The sequence below is a fragment of the Acanthisitta chloris genome, unplaced genomic scaffold, assembly GCF_000695815.1.
Source record: "Acanthisitta chloris isolate BGI_N310 unplaced genomic scaffold, ASM69581v1 scaffold13313, whole genome shotgun sequence".
Lineage (NCBI taxonomy): Eukaryota > Metazoa > Chordata > Aves > Passeriformes > Acanthisittidae > Acanthisitta > Acanthisitta chloris.
The window spans coordinates 1,498-19,844 of NW_008663350.1; the positions used below are offsets into that span (position 1 = coordinate 1,498).

The following is an 18,347-nucleotide window of genomic DNA, read 5'->3' on the forward strand; positions in this document are numbered from 1 at the left end:
CTTGTAGTAAAGGACTATATGCTTTTGTATTTAACCATTCAGCTACCTTACCCCAAATGGAAAAAAATTATAAATGGATCAGTTGATCATCAAACCAACAATTTCTGCTGCTTTCAGATTAGCAAGATTGAATGTTTCAGTGCTAATACCGCAGCTCCAGTGACGTTCATGTACTGGTATACGTATCTCAACATCTGGGGATGTGTCAATTTACTTTTACATGGTATCAAAAAATCTATATATAAACTTAGTAATTGAAGTTTCCCTGCTGCTGCAGTGAGGAGCAACTTTAAGATTTGTGAAACAGCCAAACAATAAAAATCAATTTAATTTGAGAAGCCCAGATTTGAAGAAAAAGATTTATTGCTCTCTTTCTCTCCTCTTTTGTGAAAAACATAATAAATAAGCCAACTGAACTAGAACTGTCCAGAGACAAACATGGTCACTTCAGTTACTACACCATCTGCACTTTCTTTTTGTGGTGTGGTACTGCCCATTTCTCTTGAAGATGATCTCCTCTTGTGTCCATCCTTTGGATTTGGTTATGTAAATGGGACACACCTGCTCTTGCTTTCTGTGGTCTAATCTGTGGTGTTTGCATTTATTTTAGCTCTGTGGTATGTGTTTGTTGTTTCAGAAGGGAAATGAAATCTGGTATTTAAAATTTGCTGCTAAAGCTGCAATACCTGTTACAACCCTTTTCCCAGGATTGTTTCTTTACTCTCTCCCTCATTCAGGTAAAATATTTCTTTCCTCCCTCTTTGCACTGTTCTCAAAATTTAACCTGGCTGTATGAAATGCATGATGAAAAAAAGGAGTGAGGTATTTTACCCTTTCTGTTTCGAAGATGTGATTCCAAACATCATAATTGGGTTTCTCATACCTTCAGTTTACAGTTTTGTTGATTTCTTGCTGATACAAAGTGGCTTCAGGACTGCAAATCTTGACAGACTTTTTCTGAACACAATTTTATGTATGTGTAGCAGATTTCCTAATTAGGACTTCAGCAACTTGTAGGTGAAGAAAATATTACTATTGTCTATGTAGGCAGCATAGAGAAATGTAGGTCATTTACTACAATGTTTCTTGGAAAGTTTCCTCCATTTATCTTTGAAAAACCTGTAGACTAATCTTTTTGTTATATATCCTTTTGCATGTACACTCTTCATTATCATTCTATTGTTTCTATCACATTTTTCATAGAGTCTGTTGTCTTTTCCGGGAGCCAGTAGTATGATGATTATAAAGCTATAATTTCTTCAGTCTTGTTGTTTCTTCTTCTAAAATAGGAAAGAACCCTCTGTTGGCCTAATTAGTAAAAAAAATTCAAGGAAAAAGTCTTATGACTGGCATCTTGCTTTGCATATGTCGTATGGATGTACTCTAGGCAGATAGGTTCACTTTTCATTCTTTGAGTGATTTTTCACATTGGGGTTAACAAATGAGGAAACACTAAGTAATCAGTAATAAATATTTACTCTAGTGGGAGTTAGACTCAGCTCTTGGAAAGTGAGTGGGAGTACTCTCGATCAACTTCAGAGGGACTTGGATTGAGTCCCTTATGCTGTGCTGAAAAAGGCAGGTTTCTGTATGTTCTCAGTTCTGTATGCACTTACAATGTGAGAGTTTAGTGCTGTTGATTTTCATGGACCTGTTCATGCAAGTGAACATGGGTAAGGAAGTGCTGTGTTGGGTTTCAGAAGGGCAAAGTGCCTGCCTTTTTTCATTTTGCTTGAACTTGCTACCAGAGAAGCCATCTTTTCCAATATGCTTTGTCCTAAATACTGTTTGTGTAACCCCATTGGGACTTGAAAGGTGAAGACTTCCTGCTAAAGTCAGGCATCTTGGCAAGAACATTTGAAATCTGCTGAGGACTGCAGAGCTGTGTGATTTATGCCCCCACAGTAAGGTGTGCTTTCAGTGTAGTTTTTCTCTATGTGACAGCTCTGTTCACAAAGCATATTTGGCCAGTCTCCTGGCTTCCATGTAAAGTTCTGATTTCATTGGGAAGAGAGGTGTACAGGCAACTCGTAGTAGTGTTTTACTCATTACTTTTAGTGCTTGCAGGCATTAGTAATATCAGTAATTGGTTTCTGTTGATATTGAAATAGTGGGAGTTGAACAATTCCTTGAAATTCTACATTGTGTTACTGTCAGATATTTTCAGCCCTTCTCAGGAGCTGTTTGAGAACAAGATTATTTGTGGAGGAAGAGAACAGTGAAATGCAGGACAGCAAAAAGGCATGATGACCCATTTGTACTTTAGTAAAGTCATCTGTCTCAAAGGGGGTTTTTGCTTCTCCAGTATCAATGGACTTGCTCATAGCAAAGGTAGCCCTGGTTAGAACATGGGTCACCTTTTTAAATTCAACCTTGCTCCCAACACTGCTTTTAGCTTGCGTGGTTGGAGAGGAGATGTCTTAGACTCATGTTGAAGAACCTTGTTAACCAAGTTAATGGGGGGGGGATGGAAAACACTTTTTTTCCCCACGTTTCCATTGTGAGTTATTTCTCTGCCAAAAAAACTGGCAGGACAGAGTTTTCTTTTCAGCATAATGTTTTGACTCTGGTTCAGAGCAAAAGCTCTGAGTAATAGAGAGTTGGGTTATCAACTTCATTTAAATAATGCTAAAAACAAGAATTAGTTTATGAGATTGAAATGTTGCATTTTAAATTCAGATTAAATGAATGGTACTCTGTATAGAGAATTACCTAGTCTGTCTGCAGCACTAACAAAGGTAAGGTAATGAATGTGCATTTTTTTCCAGTGAAAAGGGTACACTGATTCTAATGTCTTGGTTTCAGTTTTCTACAATTAACAGGTGCCAGTGATGTTGAGTATTTCTTTAAAACTCAGCTGCTGACTTCTTTGGTCACTCTTGTTTGCTACTGTTTAATAGCTTTCGATTTTCAGAAGTAGTTTCTTTTGCTTTCTGGCTCCGAGGGAGACATACATGATCATGTTTCATGTTCCTAAATGCTTGTTCCATCCTTGAATGTGGATTTTTTGTGAATCTGGAATTAATGGGACTGCATGGATCAGGTGGTTGTTAAAATACCTGGAATATAGGACTGTTTTTCATTTAAACCATAGGAGGATGGGTGGTGAGATTACAGGAAATGGTCTGATTCAAATGTGATGGCAACAGCCTAGGTTGAGTATCTGCCATGGTATCCAAACTGAGTGCTCTGCTTTTTGCGAGGAACATAAGGGAAGCAGAGAGAAAGGACAGTTTTATTTTTTGCCAGGAGATGAAGCTTGCGAAGGTAAGCTTGCAGGAGCGCCAGCAGCTGTGGGCGTGGAAGGTTTGCCATCTGTGGTCATCAGTTTCAAGCAGGATGCAGAGCAGTCCTTGAGGTAATAAGCAGTTTGGAGGAGCTGTGAGGGAGCGACAAAACTTCCAAACTCCTTTCAGTTTTAATCTTTAAGCCTTACTAAGTCTTCAGAAGTATTTATGGGTTTTTCTCAACCTAAAGCTAAACATGTTCTATGGTCTATGTCATTCTCTGGCCCAATAGGGTATATTTAGAGCTCTGTTACTGGAGGATTTTTGTAATACCTGGCAGAAGTAATAGCAGTCTCTGCTTGCTGCTCTTCTGCCATGCTACTTTTAAATCCTCCTGGGCTTGCAACCAAATACTCTGATCTAGTTTTAATTTATCAGTTGTTTCTGGGTTGAAAGGAGAAGATATGTTTAATTTGTGTATATTTTTAACAGAACTGTAAGTCTTATACTTTTGTTCTTAGTTCTGTCTCATTCATAGGCAGGTCAATAATAGGCCTTTGATGATGCAGATGAGTTTACTACTAGGAAAGTCCTGAAATTGAAACAGTGAAAAGGTATTGTAGCATTTCCAGTTTCATGAATATTTTACAACGTTAATAGAATGTTGCATGAATTGTCAGTGTTCAGTTGTAGTTCAATCGTTTGGACAGGTCCAAGAAATTTGCTTTTAGGGATCTGAGGAATATCTGTTATAATTCGGGATTTGTAAGCTTTTCCAGAATGGAAGCTTTGTCAGGACTGCATGCATTGATTACGCCTGCAGGTAACTTTGAAGTGATAGTTTTACTCTCACAGGAGACTGACCTTGGGAAATTAAATATTTTGTAGACTCATATTTGTCCCATATCTCCTTAATGGTGAAAGATTTAGTTTTCCACACAGCCTTTTATTCATCATGTATATTTAGAGATTTCTTGTCTTGTTGTCCACTCCTCTCTGATTCTTTCATTGTATCCTGTGTCATTTTCAGCTCTACATTGAGTTGTGCTTGACATTTCATTTTCTGTGTTCGATTGACATTCCCTATTTTGCTGTGAATCAGGCTGGTTTTACCTTTGTAGGGACTGATTTTCACTTGAACAGTGTTTTGTGACTGAAAACATTACTAGGGAGCTAGTTTGGTTTTTGTGATCACCAAGCCATGCCGAGTCAGTTAAGAACAGGTCGTGGCTCACTGAGATCTTGCTGTCCAAGTCTCTTGCAAGAGAGTCATAAAGTTTGATACAAAACCTCTGTAATAAGGTCAAGAGTGAAAGCATCTGCATTCAGGGTACACTTTGGGATTGAAAATGCTGTACACATGTATCAGAAACATTCTGAAAATCTGATCAAGGACCATCTTATTGCTGGGTCTTGGTTCCCTGTGCTCTGCGAAGGAGAGCAGTAGATGGCAAGAGTCAGTTACATAGAATACAGTATCCTTTCCCAAGCTGTTCCTTTGCTAAATGATTTAAAAAAAATAAATTATGTAGTCGCAAGAGGAACAAGTTTGTGTTGTGTCCCTGGGAGGCTTTTGTGACCAGTCATTCTGTACCATTTTTTCCCCCCCTATTAAATACGCACAGTGAAGGAAAACAAACTGATGTTAATGAGTTAATGATGAGGATTTGTTTGTCATGTTTTGTGATGCTGAAAAGACAAAACACCCTACCTTTGTACAGTGAAAAGTCACACGGAGGGAGGGTATAGCAATAGACAAGGCAGGAGTTTCTCTCTGCCAAGCTGAGGCTCTGCAGCTGAGGCATGAGTCTGTGCAGGTTTTTCTGGCTTGCCAGCAATTCAGTTTTCATACCAGATGGCTCTTTTGGCTTTGAAGTATAGACCATAGGTGGTGGTTGTCTCTTTTCACAGAGGAGGGTTGTGTGGAAAGGTTCAGTAGACTGGGGCTGTGCTTGTACCCTGGGAATTCATGTAAGACTTTATTTTGATGGCAGTATTATAGATCCCAGCACAGAGTAATGCTGTGTTTCTTGCCGAGCAGAAATCTGAATGCTAACTTACCAATTATTTCTTAGCTGTACTGATGAGAATGAAAGTATTACCTGAAAAATGCTTCATTTTCATACTCTTGTCTGTCTGGTATTATATGAAGTCTAAAGTGAAGAAAGCCCTGATTATGAGGTTTTTACACCACTACAGTTTTACTAGTTTTGAACACAGTGCAGTTAAGACAGAACATCCTTGGCTAATAAATACAGTTTCATGTTCCAAGAGCCACTATATAAGTGGAAATTGGATGTGATCATAGGAGAAAATCGTTGCTGAGATAATGATGCTTAAGATAATAGAATTAACATGCTTTAAGTATGTTGATTTTCAAATTGGGAGTTATGGTATCCCTTAATATATGTAGATTAATGCTTAATGTGATACATACATACTTGCCTTGTAATATTAAATAGAACTATAAATAATAATAAAAAATATTAAATCTTGTCAATAGAAAATTTATTTTTGCATCATATGTTGAAGTAATATTTACTGCTGTAAGAACACATGTATCCATATCAGTTAAAGATGAATTTATGGAGAGTTCAGTCAAGTATTGTTTGGAGCTGTACTCTCTATCATCAAGGTGCAGTCTGATGTTAATGTATGTTTTACAAAGATGGAAAGTTAATAGGACAACAGTGAGTAGAACATGTAGCTATATGTGAGTGGTTCATATCTGCTGAATTAGATGCAGTTGTTGCCTTTTAGGTCAGTGGTTAAACAGAGCATCACGTGCACAATGGCTGTTTATATTGTGGGATCTGGGCTCTGATCTAGTTTTGTAATTGAATTATTATTATAGAAATAATTGTAGATTTTTCTCTGCTTCTGACTGCATGTGGCATGCCTGTACAGGTGCCTGGAATTCTGCTGCTATGATTTATAAATTGCGTTTGGTGACCAAGCGTTGCAGATGCATTTCCTGATAGTGGGAGTTACTCCCATGTTCTCTGTGCTTTGCCATTTATTAAGTGTAGTTGTTGAAATACCTTCTTAATTCATTATTATTTAACGTTTATTCTTTTCTTCAGAACACATTTTAAATTACTTAATTTTTAAAGCAGTAAATGACATTAACTTAATTTTTGCATCTGTAGGAGACTGAACCCAAGACAAAACTTCAGGCTCAATGCCAACCTTGTTGTTTTTTTTTTTTTTTTTCTTGGCCCATTCAGGCTGTTGTTTTGTGCATCTTAATTCTCAAAAGTATTAAACAATGAGTGTTATTTCAGAAGCCTACAGGAAATGTACGCATCCTTTTTTTCAGCCTGTAAGCAAAGTCAAAATTGGGGAAAACATGAACTGTTCCAGGAAACAGACGTCCCCATTTGTTGGTAACCTTACTTAGCATTTTCTTTCCAAATGTACTCCACCCTTACCCCTTCGAGTCTTTTTGTTAAATCTTGTGTAAGTTTCAGTCTGGTTTCTGTCATTCTTCAGCTATAAAATCTACACAGTGGAGCTTGAGTAAAAAGAAAAAAAAATTTTTTTGGGTTATGGGGGAGGTGGGTGCTGTGATGGTGCAAGGCAGGACTTAAAGGAACATGCCAGGTTTTAATCAGTATAAAAGAGCATCTAAGCTACAGCTTTGACTGTGTTAAGTCAATTTACAAACCTCTTTGGCTCAGTCAGGCTTATGCCAACTATTTCGTGAAATCTAGCACTGTTTTCCTTTAGATGAGTGGCATGAAGAAAAATGTGAAAACATTCGAATCTAGGCTTTCTAGCTTAAACTGTTCTCTGCATATGCCCTCCATCTGACTTGAAGAAGGGGTGGGAAGAAAGTCTTCCAGTGAAATCTGGATTTTTCATTCTTTCAGCTGTTAGAGCTGAGCTTGGACTGTGACTTTTCTGAAATCCTTCTTTTATCACAGATGCTGGTTATCTGTGTTACCAGGTTGTTATGGTTGGGTTTAGGGTGTTTGTTGCTGTATGTCACCTATCTCAGAGGGTTCCTGCTTCTTTAATTAACTCATCATTATTATTGTCACAGAAACAGAATTTTTTGAAAGCAAATCGAAACTAACATGACTTGAGTCTGCTAAATGCAAGCTCATAAAATAGAAAGGAAAATTGGTTTGATCAGCTGTGTTAGACAAGGTACTGATTCATTATCAGTCACAAAATTAAATTCAGTTCTCTGAAGGGTCATCAAGGATCATGACTAGGTCAGGTTGGAAGGGGTGTGTCTGGAGGGCATCTAGCCCACCCTCCAGCTCAGAGCGAGTCCAGTTAGGTAATGTTGCTCAGGGTTTTCTCCTGTTGAGAAGAACGGAGAGATGGAGGCTCATGGCCTCTCAGCATCCCCATTCTGATACTTGACCAGCCTCACAATTAAAATAGTTTTGCCTTGTGATAGGAATTTCCTGTGTTGCAACATTTCCTAAATGTCCTGTGCGTCTGCAAAAAAGTGTCTGTCTCCCTCTTCTCTGTACCCTCTCATTCAGTAGTTGGAGACAGCAATAAAGTCTCCCCGAACTGTTTTGTTCCTAAGCCTGAACTAACCCAACCAATATAATAGGTTAATGGTTGGGCTCAGTGATCTTAGAGTTCTTTTCCAACCTAAACAATTATTCAAATGTTAGAATCACATCTCTTCTTGAACATTCGTTTTTTAACAAAGCTGAAACCTTGTTTTAAAGCAAAATTTTTTTTCTTGTTATGTGCTTTCCTTTCCAACAGTTCATGGTTGTATTCAATACCTGTATGAGTACAGAAAAAAACCTCAGAAAGTCCAATATACTATGCATTTTCCTTTGTCCTTCAGTAATTACATTTGTGCAGCAGCAAAATCACTGTTGCTAGTGGTGGTATTCACTTTTTACTTCTTACATTCCTTTTGATTGCATCTTGAACAACTTCACAATGCTAAACATTGATGTTACTCTTTTTAAAATGAATAGCTGGCGCATTTTAAAAGTCAAGCATATGACCTGTAGAGGATACTCTCAATGTAATGTATTCTTGTGAGCTGAAATGTGAGTTTGTGCCTTGGTATTTAAGAAGCAGCATTTCACTGAGGCAATAGGAGTATGACTTGTTCTTAAAACGAGCTTTCAAGATTGAAGCATGAAATGGTCAGTTCCTGCTTTGTGTAATTGTGTAGATTGGATCATAGTGTGGTGATGTGCAGCAAGCTACTTGCAACCATAGATCCTCTCTGAAGGGCTTTTTTTATTTTAGCTTGTGTTTAAACTAGTTGTGAAAGGAGTAATTTGGCGAGTGCCACATTGGAGTGCTTGCTGATGCTTTAGGCTCTAAAAAACACTTCGTGCAAAATATGTTCAGATGAGAACTGCTGGTGCCAAAGTTAGCAGCTTGAGGTTACCAACCTCTGTGCAGGTATGACTCTGTTCAGCAGAAGGATTGGCCTTGTAGGAGACCCAAACAAGTGTGAGTGTTAAAGAAGATGGAGTGCTTTGAGCACAGAGATTCAGTCAGACTTGTGGCCTCATGTTTAGGAGCTCCTTCTTCACAGACATACTTGAGCAAGTTTGTTTAATTTGGCTTTTTGAATCCCTTCCCCCTCCCCTGATGTATTTGGGGTGTTTAATGTCTCTGTGAGTGTGTCTCTTTTCTTTTTAAATTGAAATGGTTATGAATCATGTGATCTTCTGCTGCAAATAAAGCAGAAAAATCCTGAAGTAACTGTGACGGGCATTATCACAGCTTTGTGATGAGGAAGCGTGATGGCATTAGCAGCCAGAGGTGATGCGCTGGAGTCTTACAAATACTGCTGTTAGGTGTTCTTACAAAGAGCAAAAATACTCTGCAGCTGTTTCAGTGGGTATGGCTTAACCTTTTATCAACATCGTATTCTGGTAAACGGGGGCCTGAAAGTCTCTAGTGGTTCATTAAATACTCTGCTCTTACTGCTTAACTATGGTTTTGATAGTAAAGGTGGGCTGCAAATAGAGGCAGATGTGCCAAAGTTTTGCTGCTCTTGCCAGTGATAGTGTTGTCAAGGAGGGAAGAAACCAGCTAAAAGATCACAGGCATTGTCTCAGAATAGTGACTGGAAGAAGTCTGGAGACTGTTGTTGCACTCACCCAAAAGCCAGAACAAATCAACGGTGGGCAGAAGAAGAGCACTCAAGGCCTCAAAAGCATCCATCGCAGTGCTGTGTGTTAGATGTGAGCAAGCCTGAAAAGCTTTATTTTTGCTGTTAAGAGTAGAGCTCAGACTTTATCTGGGTCCCATTAGCCAAGCTTTATGTTAGACTCTACATGCATGTGTATGCAGCAGAAAAAAAGCACGTTACACCAAAATACACTGAGTATTACCATGCAAATTGGCCTAGATAACAGCATATTATCTTTGAAAACGTTAAACAGTGTTTTTACTTGAAGCTTATACTGTTGTTTGATTCTCTATTTGGTGAATGTTGGAGGGATGGGGAAGCTTCTGCAGTGCTGTCTCCTTACCAAGGAGAGTCTAAGCTCCCATGAAGGGGAGCAAAGTAAGCTGAGTGACAGTCAGGACAATTTCTATTTCTGTTTTGAATTCGTTCCTTTCTATATAAATACAGCATGAATCACTGTTCTTTGTCTACATCCTGAAAAATGTTTCCTACCTGTTTGAGCACTATGAGTTACTATTCCAATTTAGACAAATGTTCATATCAGACAACTTAAAATGCAGGGCCCGGAAGTAGCTTTAAAGGAAGAAGCCCAAAAGAATATGAGCCAAAATTACTGTGGGGAGATCTAAAGGCTTCTCTTTTGTTTTAAAAGTGGTTTATGAAGCTAAATTAAGTCTATGGTCACAGTAGGCTGTGAAGATGTTATATTTGCTATTGACTTACCTCTTGGAGATCTTGAAAAGCTGTGAAAATACTGAATAGAAGAGTGTCAGGTGTTCTGTTAACTGCATGTCCTATTCTCAGTGCACTGAATTGCAAATGAATACATCTCCCTTCTACCAACCCCCCCCCCGAAACTTAACATAATTTAGCAAGTTGTACAGTGTACAATGTACGACGAGTGTTAATATGTGCTTAACAAACAATGTATAATAACCTCATAGACAATGGACACTCCTCTGTTCTAACCATATGGGGTGACAATATCTGTATAAGGACCTGATGATACAATACTGTTGCCTTGAATTCCAGTTTTATTCCTTCTGTAATTTCTGGTTTATTCCTTCCACTTAATGATGAATGTTCTCTTTGAATTTCAGAGTAATTGGTCTGGAAGCTCCCATGATTCAATCCAATCAAGGAGAGTGGTTATTTCTCACAACATGGATAAAGCACTGAAAGAAGGTGAGTCTTAATTGGGTCAAAGGTGCATTAGACTCTGCATATCTGTTGTCCTCTTAGCAAACCATATCTTGCACAACATTGCAAGATTTTGGCATATGGCCCTGATTTCTTCCAGGATATAGAATAAAAGTGCAGGGTCTTAGTCTGTTCAAGAGGTTCACTGTAGTAAGTAATGTGATGCTGTTTTTGCAATTCAGCTGATATCTTGCCATTTTAGTGGCTGTTTTTTATAGAAATATTTAAAAATACCATCCTTAATACTTGTGCACAAAGCAAAGGGGTAACATTTAAAAGAATCTTGATTGCTTTTTCCTGAACTGATAAATCCTGTAGACTCTTGCATAGAGTCTTCCCATTTAGTGCAATTCTTGCCATAAAAACTGAATGTAAAAATCAACATTTGTATTTCTGGCTGATACAATCTATCAGCTGTTTGTAAATATTTTATGTAATTTTGAATACTTTGCCCTTAAGATTTATTTGCAGCACCATTTTTTACCCTTGTTCATATCTGGAGAGGATATTTGAAAATTACCATTGCTTTAAACAGATTGGTTGTCTTATGAAGACTTCTTGGGATGTGTTATGTTTTGAAAGTTATTTTTATGAGTACCTGTTAGCAGGATATGTAGTGAAAATATGAAATTAGAACACTTTACCTACCCATGTCATGTTTTTGTGAAGGTGAACTATTATAGCATAATCACAATTTATTTTTAGGAAGCATTTTCATCTGGAATCAGTCAGATTAGAGAATGCCTCATGATGTCAAAAGGATAGTAGAGTCTAAACATTACAAGTAGAAACAAGCACAGACAAATTATTTGCTGTATTGTCTCACGTGCATACTTGACATTTCGTATAACCTGCCTTGGCATTGGAAACAAAGCCTTAACATAATCACAGAATAGGAGGTAGTGGGGTTATTTGGAGACAGACAACAGGTATCATGAAATACCAAGGGAAAGATAGTCGTGTTACACTTCCCTCCTATTATTTGCATGTAGGAGTAACTCGTGTGAGTAAAAGTATGGGAGCTGTCTTCATCTAAGATATTTATCCCGCAGATCGTTCAGTTGGATGCATGAGGCCATCCCTGCTCACTAAGGCTGAAAGTTACTAATATTTAAGTGATTCATTTTTCAGAGTTGAGTACATTCTGTTGTGACAGCTCACTTGCCTTTCTGCTATTTTTTTTTCCAGAGTAGCTTTTACCCTCCATTCTCACTCTGAATTTTGGAGAGCAAACTTGTCAGATTTTGTTGTATTTCTTCCAGGCCTAAGTGATAAAGCCAACTTCTCCTCTGTTAGGCAGTTTGACAAAGATGAGGCTGTACTTTTCACTCTACCATAAAAAAGACTAAAAGTGTTTTGGGTTTGGAAGGTGACTGAGTCAACTTAAGTTTGAGATACTGAATGAATCCCAGAAGCAATGCTTTAATTTTTCATTAGAGTAAAATGATCAGCCTGTCTGAAAATAGACAGGACTTCTTGCCCTCTGCCAGTTCTGAAACTTCTGGTTGTCTTGATACTGTGAATGCTTTTTTTTTTTTTTTTAACAAGTTCATGGTCAAATAAAACTTCGTTACTAGTGATACAAAAACTGCTGTCTGTGGTTTTGTTCCCAGTTGTAAACTGATCAGGATTAAAGTATTCAGAAATCCCAGGAACTTTTGAAAACTTTTTGCTTTCTAGATGTAATATGCTGTCCATCAAAAGGCTTTAAATAGCCTCATTCATTTAGTTAAGAGACTTTCAGTTCTCATGGTGTTCTTGGGGACCAGTTCGGTCTCCTGCTGCCACTTGAAGTTTAGAGTAGGTGTTGTCAGATTATCAGTCAATGGGGTTTTGCAATTTTTTAAAAATTAGATTTTGCGTCTCTTTAAATTACCTTAGAGATGCATGGATAACATTTTTGGAGGAGTCAGCACCATCTGATTTTAGAAATGCTGTTATTGAGTATGAAGAGACAGTCCTTTGGTTAACTGACTTTTTTTGCCTGTTTTTCATCAACTGTGTAACCAAGTGTGGCTGAGGTTTACAGTTAGTTGCTAACTATCTTCCACCCCTCTAGAGCTGCCTTTGGATTGTTATTCAGTCATCCTGAGCTTTTGCTGGTGTTAGAGCCTGTCTGTGTGGACTTTTCTGTCTGAGTTTAGTGTGGCTCTCCTGGGGTTGCGTGTCACTTCAAACTGTCACTTGCTTTACTGCGTTTTTCCTGATGTTCTCATCATGGTCTGCTAGTGTAGTTGGATGGAGAGATGTCAGTGATCATCCTCAGTTTAACTGAAGGAGTCATGCATGTTTCTGTTTCAGCCATCAGTCTTCTTTCAATAAACTTAAAGCTATGACAGTGCTTAGACAGGTTTCCTGTGGTGGTCATTGGCTGATAATGGTTGCCTGTGTCTTGCATAGCTTCTTGTTTTGCCACAGTTTATGAACAGAATTGAGAATTATCCTTCTACAATGTGGGTCACTAAACACCAGCAAAAAGGAACCTCTCTATACTTTGGTTTGCAGCTCTGCTGTAGCTATCTCCCCCATTTCCCTCTCTCATTAACAACTGAGTAGTGTAACAGGCTGGTGCTTCAAAGTCCTTCTTTGTTCTTAATTGCAACATACTTGCATAAGCTGTAGATACAATGTGAGAGAAGGCTGTGAATTAGCCCTGCTACTGTGAGGTGTGTTTTATGAAGTCTAAGTGCTCAAGATTAGAACAAGTATAATGTTACGAAATTATTTTCCTTGTTGAATGTGGCAGAAAGAGAAGGTCTTTTAGCTGTCAATCCTGAGTCCTTTTCTCAGCAGGTAGTACTTGAGTGACTAGCACTGAAATATGTTTTTTCAGTATTTTTCATGCTTTCTCTTGATTGATTTGATTCTTGTTTGCCCTTCATTTATCTAAAAAAGAAAAAAAGGTAAGCCACTTCTACAAATACTATTAGCCTTTTAATGCTACCTGTTACTTGTCTGGTAACTTACTGTTTTCAGTGCATATCATATGGTAGTGTGGTAACACGTCTCCTATGAGAGACTGTGCATAGACTGATGCTGCTATTGAATAGTGTACTGCTTGGGCTGAGGCTGTAGCTGTCAGTAGATTTATCTGCCATGTGTGTAGCTGGTGTCACAGGAACTGAACTTCATCTTCAACTTTTATTGCTCCACGTCCTCTGGTCTTTATTAGCAACAGGAGATAACGAGTCCCAAAGAGCGACGGGGTAGTTTAGAAAGAGCAAGTGGGAAAGATAAGCAGAAGTACAGAGAGTTTGCAGAAGGAAAGTTACCACCATGGAGTCCTGCAGTGTCCTGCGGGTCCAATTGTTGCATGGTGAGGGAATCTTCTGTGAAAAATTGGCGCTCAGGGTGGGGAGAAGCTTTCAGCGAAAAATTGGCCCACTCACTATTTATTATTTTTGTCCTGCCCTGTCTATAGAAGTTTCCACCCTATCTTCCAATCAGTCCTGGTGGTTTTCCCATGGTTATTAATACCAGAGCATAGTCCTGCCTTCTAGCTGTGTAACCTCACATGTTCTGGTTGGACTTTGGGAAGGGAGGAGGGTCTTGGTGAGGCAACCGTCCTCCGCAAGTGCCTTCGTCACTCTGTCTGTTCTGACCTCATCTCTGCTGCGTGTGTCCTTGTCGTGGTGGTTATGCAGTAAACCCCCAAGCAGCCAACGTGGCAAAATCAGATGTTGAAGAATGGCTAAGGGAACAGGGGCACAGCTCCCAGAGAGCATTGTGCGAGCAAGAGTCAAGCAAGGCACTATGGGAACTCTGAGCAGAAGTAGGCCTCAGGAGTTTAGCTTCTCAGCATAATGTTGCAAGCCCAAGGACAAGCTATCCAGGAGAACAAAGAAGAATTCTCCGGAGTATAAAGAAGACTTCTTCACAGCTGCAACCGCAAGCAGAAAAAGTATATAAATGTAACTTTTAGAGCTTAGGTAATGCTGTTAGGTAATGCTAAGTAATGAATAAGCACATTTATCATCTACCGTATAAAAGAAGAGCTGAGCTAACAATAAAGTTGGAGCTTGGTTTATCACTCACATTGAGTCGACTGCTTGCTTCCCCGCGCGGAGTTTCCCCCGACAATCAGATGCCAATGACAGTCAGCCATCCTTTATCATGCCTTGTGGTTTACACAAAGGAACGATGTTGAGACATTTTTGGAGTTTGGGTCAGAGTCTCACATAGCACAAACCCCAGCAGAACTCCACTGGTGAAATTGTTCTGCTGTGAAAATTCACTGTTTGTTCATAACCTGTGTTTCTTAGCTCTTAAAATATTTCATGCCAGTGAACTGTATCATCTTTTTGTAGTGGTTTATCTTCCTTCAGTCCTATCTGGAGGTGACCTTGTTGGAGATATTTTTGGAATTTAGTTACATTGCTCCTATGGGTCACACCTTTCCTGTCGTTGTTGACCTTCTTAGAACAACTCTGTTAGGTATGTGTGGTTTGTGTAAAGATTTAGTGGGCATAAGAAACTTCAGTAAATAAAGATAATGTTGACTATAAAACCTCATCCTCTTAATTTGTATTGTGTAGCTAAAACATAATGAAATCTAAAATACAGTAAATGTAATGGCCTTTATCTCTTTCAATTTAAAACCTAATGTCCTGGAAAGTATATAATTGCATATTCAGAGTATTTATTAGTAATTTTTAGGGACTTTAATATATGGGTTTTAATATTTTAGTTAGATTCTTTTTGTTGTTTTGTTGGGGGTTTTTTTGGACTGAATTAGCTTTTGGCAGGGGGAAAGAGGTAGTAGCTGTAAGAAATAACTAAGCATTTAACATTTACTTCTCTAGAACAGTTCTTGACAGGTACTTAGCTGTGGTATAGTCTGTCATCTTTTTCTGTTACATTTTTGTTGAAAGTATTTTTTAAAAGTGTAGCTTATTATAACCACATCATGCATGTTAGATCTAGTGTTGTAGTAGCACAGAATGATGGTCTTCGCTCTTTGGTGGTGGTTTCCTCATGCAGGACCTTAATTCATATTAACCTTGCATTTCTGTTTTACAGATTGCAGTGCTTGCTGCTCTAGTGTAACTCAAGCCAGTTTTGTAGCTATACGTTCTCTTCTGTTGTTCATACAATCACAGGAGAGTTTTGGATTTGACTACAAATTAATGTAATGGTTCTGGGCTCTCCAGTGCTTTCAGGAAAGGATTTTTCCTTGTTGAAACTCAAGGTCTGTGTCTGCATTTGCACAGAAACATGGAAAATGTTTATGCTTTGTTCTTTAATATTGCTTTGAGAAAAAGAGTAGGCATTTAATCCTTGTTCTTCAGATTTTTGTCTTATTTTTAATGAAGTTGAGTAATGAAGCTTAGCAGTGTAAAAACTGTCTAGTGTGAAGCTGTGCAAGTGGGAGATTTGAAGCCAGTCTGGCCCACTGTCTTGTGGTGTCACTGAACATCTGAATGAATGAATGTGGCAGAGAGATAGCAGTCAGTGTAGGACCTGTACAGGAGTAGGAATGAAGGAAGGGTCTAAAGGGGTGTCCTCACTAACCCTCCAGACAAGCTTCTGGCTCTCTACTCCCAACACTGTTTTAGATTACCGTATTTATTTAAAAAGAGTAATTGGAGAGGCTCAACTTCACATTTACATGGGAATGACTTTTAATCCCATTATCATGACTTGATACTTGTGTTTGCTAAACTGGTTTGGAAAACCCAGTAGAATTTTCTGCAGGTTTGCACCAGTTTCATTGTGGCCACTGCATTTGATTTGATCAGAGGAAATTTGTTTCATGCTTGTAGTGGATGAGTAAGTTTATTGTCCTGAATGTGTTCTGCTTCTCTGTTTATTCCTTTCTTGTCTTCTGACTAGTTGTTTTCAGAGAACGTGCGATATAAAAATAATAATAGATGCATGAGCAGATTTCTCCTCTGGAGGAAGCAAGCTGCTCTCTATAGAATTCTTAAATTTGTTTTCTGTATTTCTTTAGAGTGCTGAAAAAGGCACCAGCCACATCAATGGGCATGAAACTAAAGCAGCAACTATGCACCATGGCCAGCATGACGTATGGATGAGGCAGTGTCTTACCCAGTCTTAAAGAGACTGCTCCTAGTCTCTGTGACTGGTGTGCTTTTTAAGGTTTATTTACTTATTTTTTAAAACTAAGTCCTAAAAACTGTCTCACTGCTCATTTGGACATACATTCTGGCACCCTGAATTTTATAGACAACAGCACTGTTGTGATGCAGGAAGGGCAGCAAGGCTCAGAAGTGACAAGGAAGCTATAGAAAGCATGTAAGGAAGGGAGTTGTAAAAGGTAGGTGCAGGAAAGTATGGCTTAAAGTAGTGTAATCCTTTTGCAGTGTTGAAAGTGTTTAAGTGACAGAGAAACACAAGTGAAGCATTTCATGCTTGGAATTGGTGCTCTTCTGTCTTTAGTTTGATATTGCCACTAGCTTTAGTGGTTGTTTCATGTTGATATACCTAGATGAAGAGCTGTACTGTCACCTTGCTTTGTTCAAGCAGAAGACTTCCCACCATAATAGATCTTCCTTCAGGTGTTTCAGCTGGAAGTGTAGTAAAATCGTAGGAGTTGTACTCTGATATAACAATTCTAATTAGTAAAATATTATGTTTGAATGTTGTGCTTTACCGTAACACAGAGATGTAATATGGAATACGATGGAAGTCATGAGTGGCTAAAAGGAATCAAAAAGTATGTATGATGTAGTGTGCTAGAAACTGAGCTCATTTTGGAGAGTAGTTGCTTAAAAATACAGTTACAAATTAAGGGTCAGTGGGAACAGATAACATGTTCTGAAAGAGAATGAAGTATAACGGATCAGGATACAAGTTTTTCTCTTGTGTCTTGTATTCTTGCTTTGTAGAGTTCTGTTTGATAGGTATCTGTAGGAGCCACCACTCTTCTGCTTAGGGAGGAGATGCTGAAGAAATATGCTGCTTGGCACCCTTGCAAAGGGTAGAGAAGGTGTGCAAGAAAATCTGGAAAAGTAATTGTTCGCCACTGATAATGATAACAAATATCATAATGCAGTGTGATTTGAATGCACTTGAGAAATTATTGGTCTCTTACAGAGGACATGAAAAGGAAGAATCTGTGATGTGATCAGCTTTCAGGTCTTGTAACAGAAGAGAGTAACTAAACTATAAGGAAAGGGGGGCTGAGAAGGTCTTGGGGACAGCTGTGGAGAAATAGATACTTAAGATATGTATCATGATAGGAGATTTCAGATGAGTAATAAACGTCAGTTTTTAAAATGCTATTCCCAGTTGTGCTTTGGTGTATAGGGATTATTACTCAGCTTGCTTATTAGAAGACCACACTACCTTTTATAGCTGTTTTTATCACTTTGTATTATTTGTGGGTGAGAGTTTTCAATGAAATAGGATTTCTTCTGTTTTCGAAAAGTAATGAAATCGGGTATGTTTCAACATTGGAAGTTCCCATCCTGCAACATGTGTCTACATATTTTTTTCCTCTCCTGGATCAGAAAAAAGAATAAAAACTTCAAATATTTTATGTATTTGTTTATTGAAATGTGTTGGATTTTTTCCTGAATTATTAATTTAAAAGATTCAAAATGACTTAGCAAAAGTCTTTTAACTATATATTTCAACATACTCATTGAAGTGACTCGGTTTCTTTCTTTATAAACCTGAGGGAACTGATTTATGAAGCATTTGATTAGAAGATTCTGGCAAGTTTAACCTTTTCTTTTGAGTTGTTTTTAACAAGGTAATGTTGGATTAGGGTTGCTAATTTTGCCAGAAAAGACAGGTGATAGTATTCAGTTTAAGTTGTTCTG

The 18,347-nt window shown here is 38.3% G+C and overlaps 1 protein-coding gene across 1 annotated transcript in view; it reads left to right on the forward strand.

Moving 5' to 3' along the window:
* Window positions 1–10,466: 10,466 nt before the first annotated feature.
* SNX25 (sorting nexin 25) overlaps window positions 10,467–18,347 on the forward strand; it is a 68,595-nt gene continuing 60,714 nt past the window's right edge. The window contains exon 1 of the mRNA XM_009070959.1: window positions 10,467–10,545. Coding sequence (XP_009069207.1) covers window positions 10,524–10,545 — 22 coding nt within the window. The 5' untranslated portion in view covers window positions 10,467–10,523. The remainder of the gene's footprint in view (window positions 10,546–18,347) is intronic.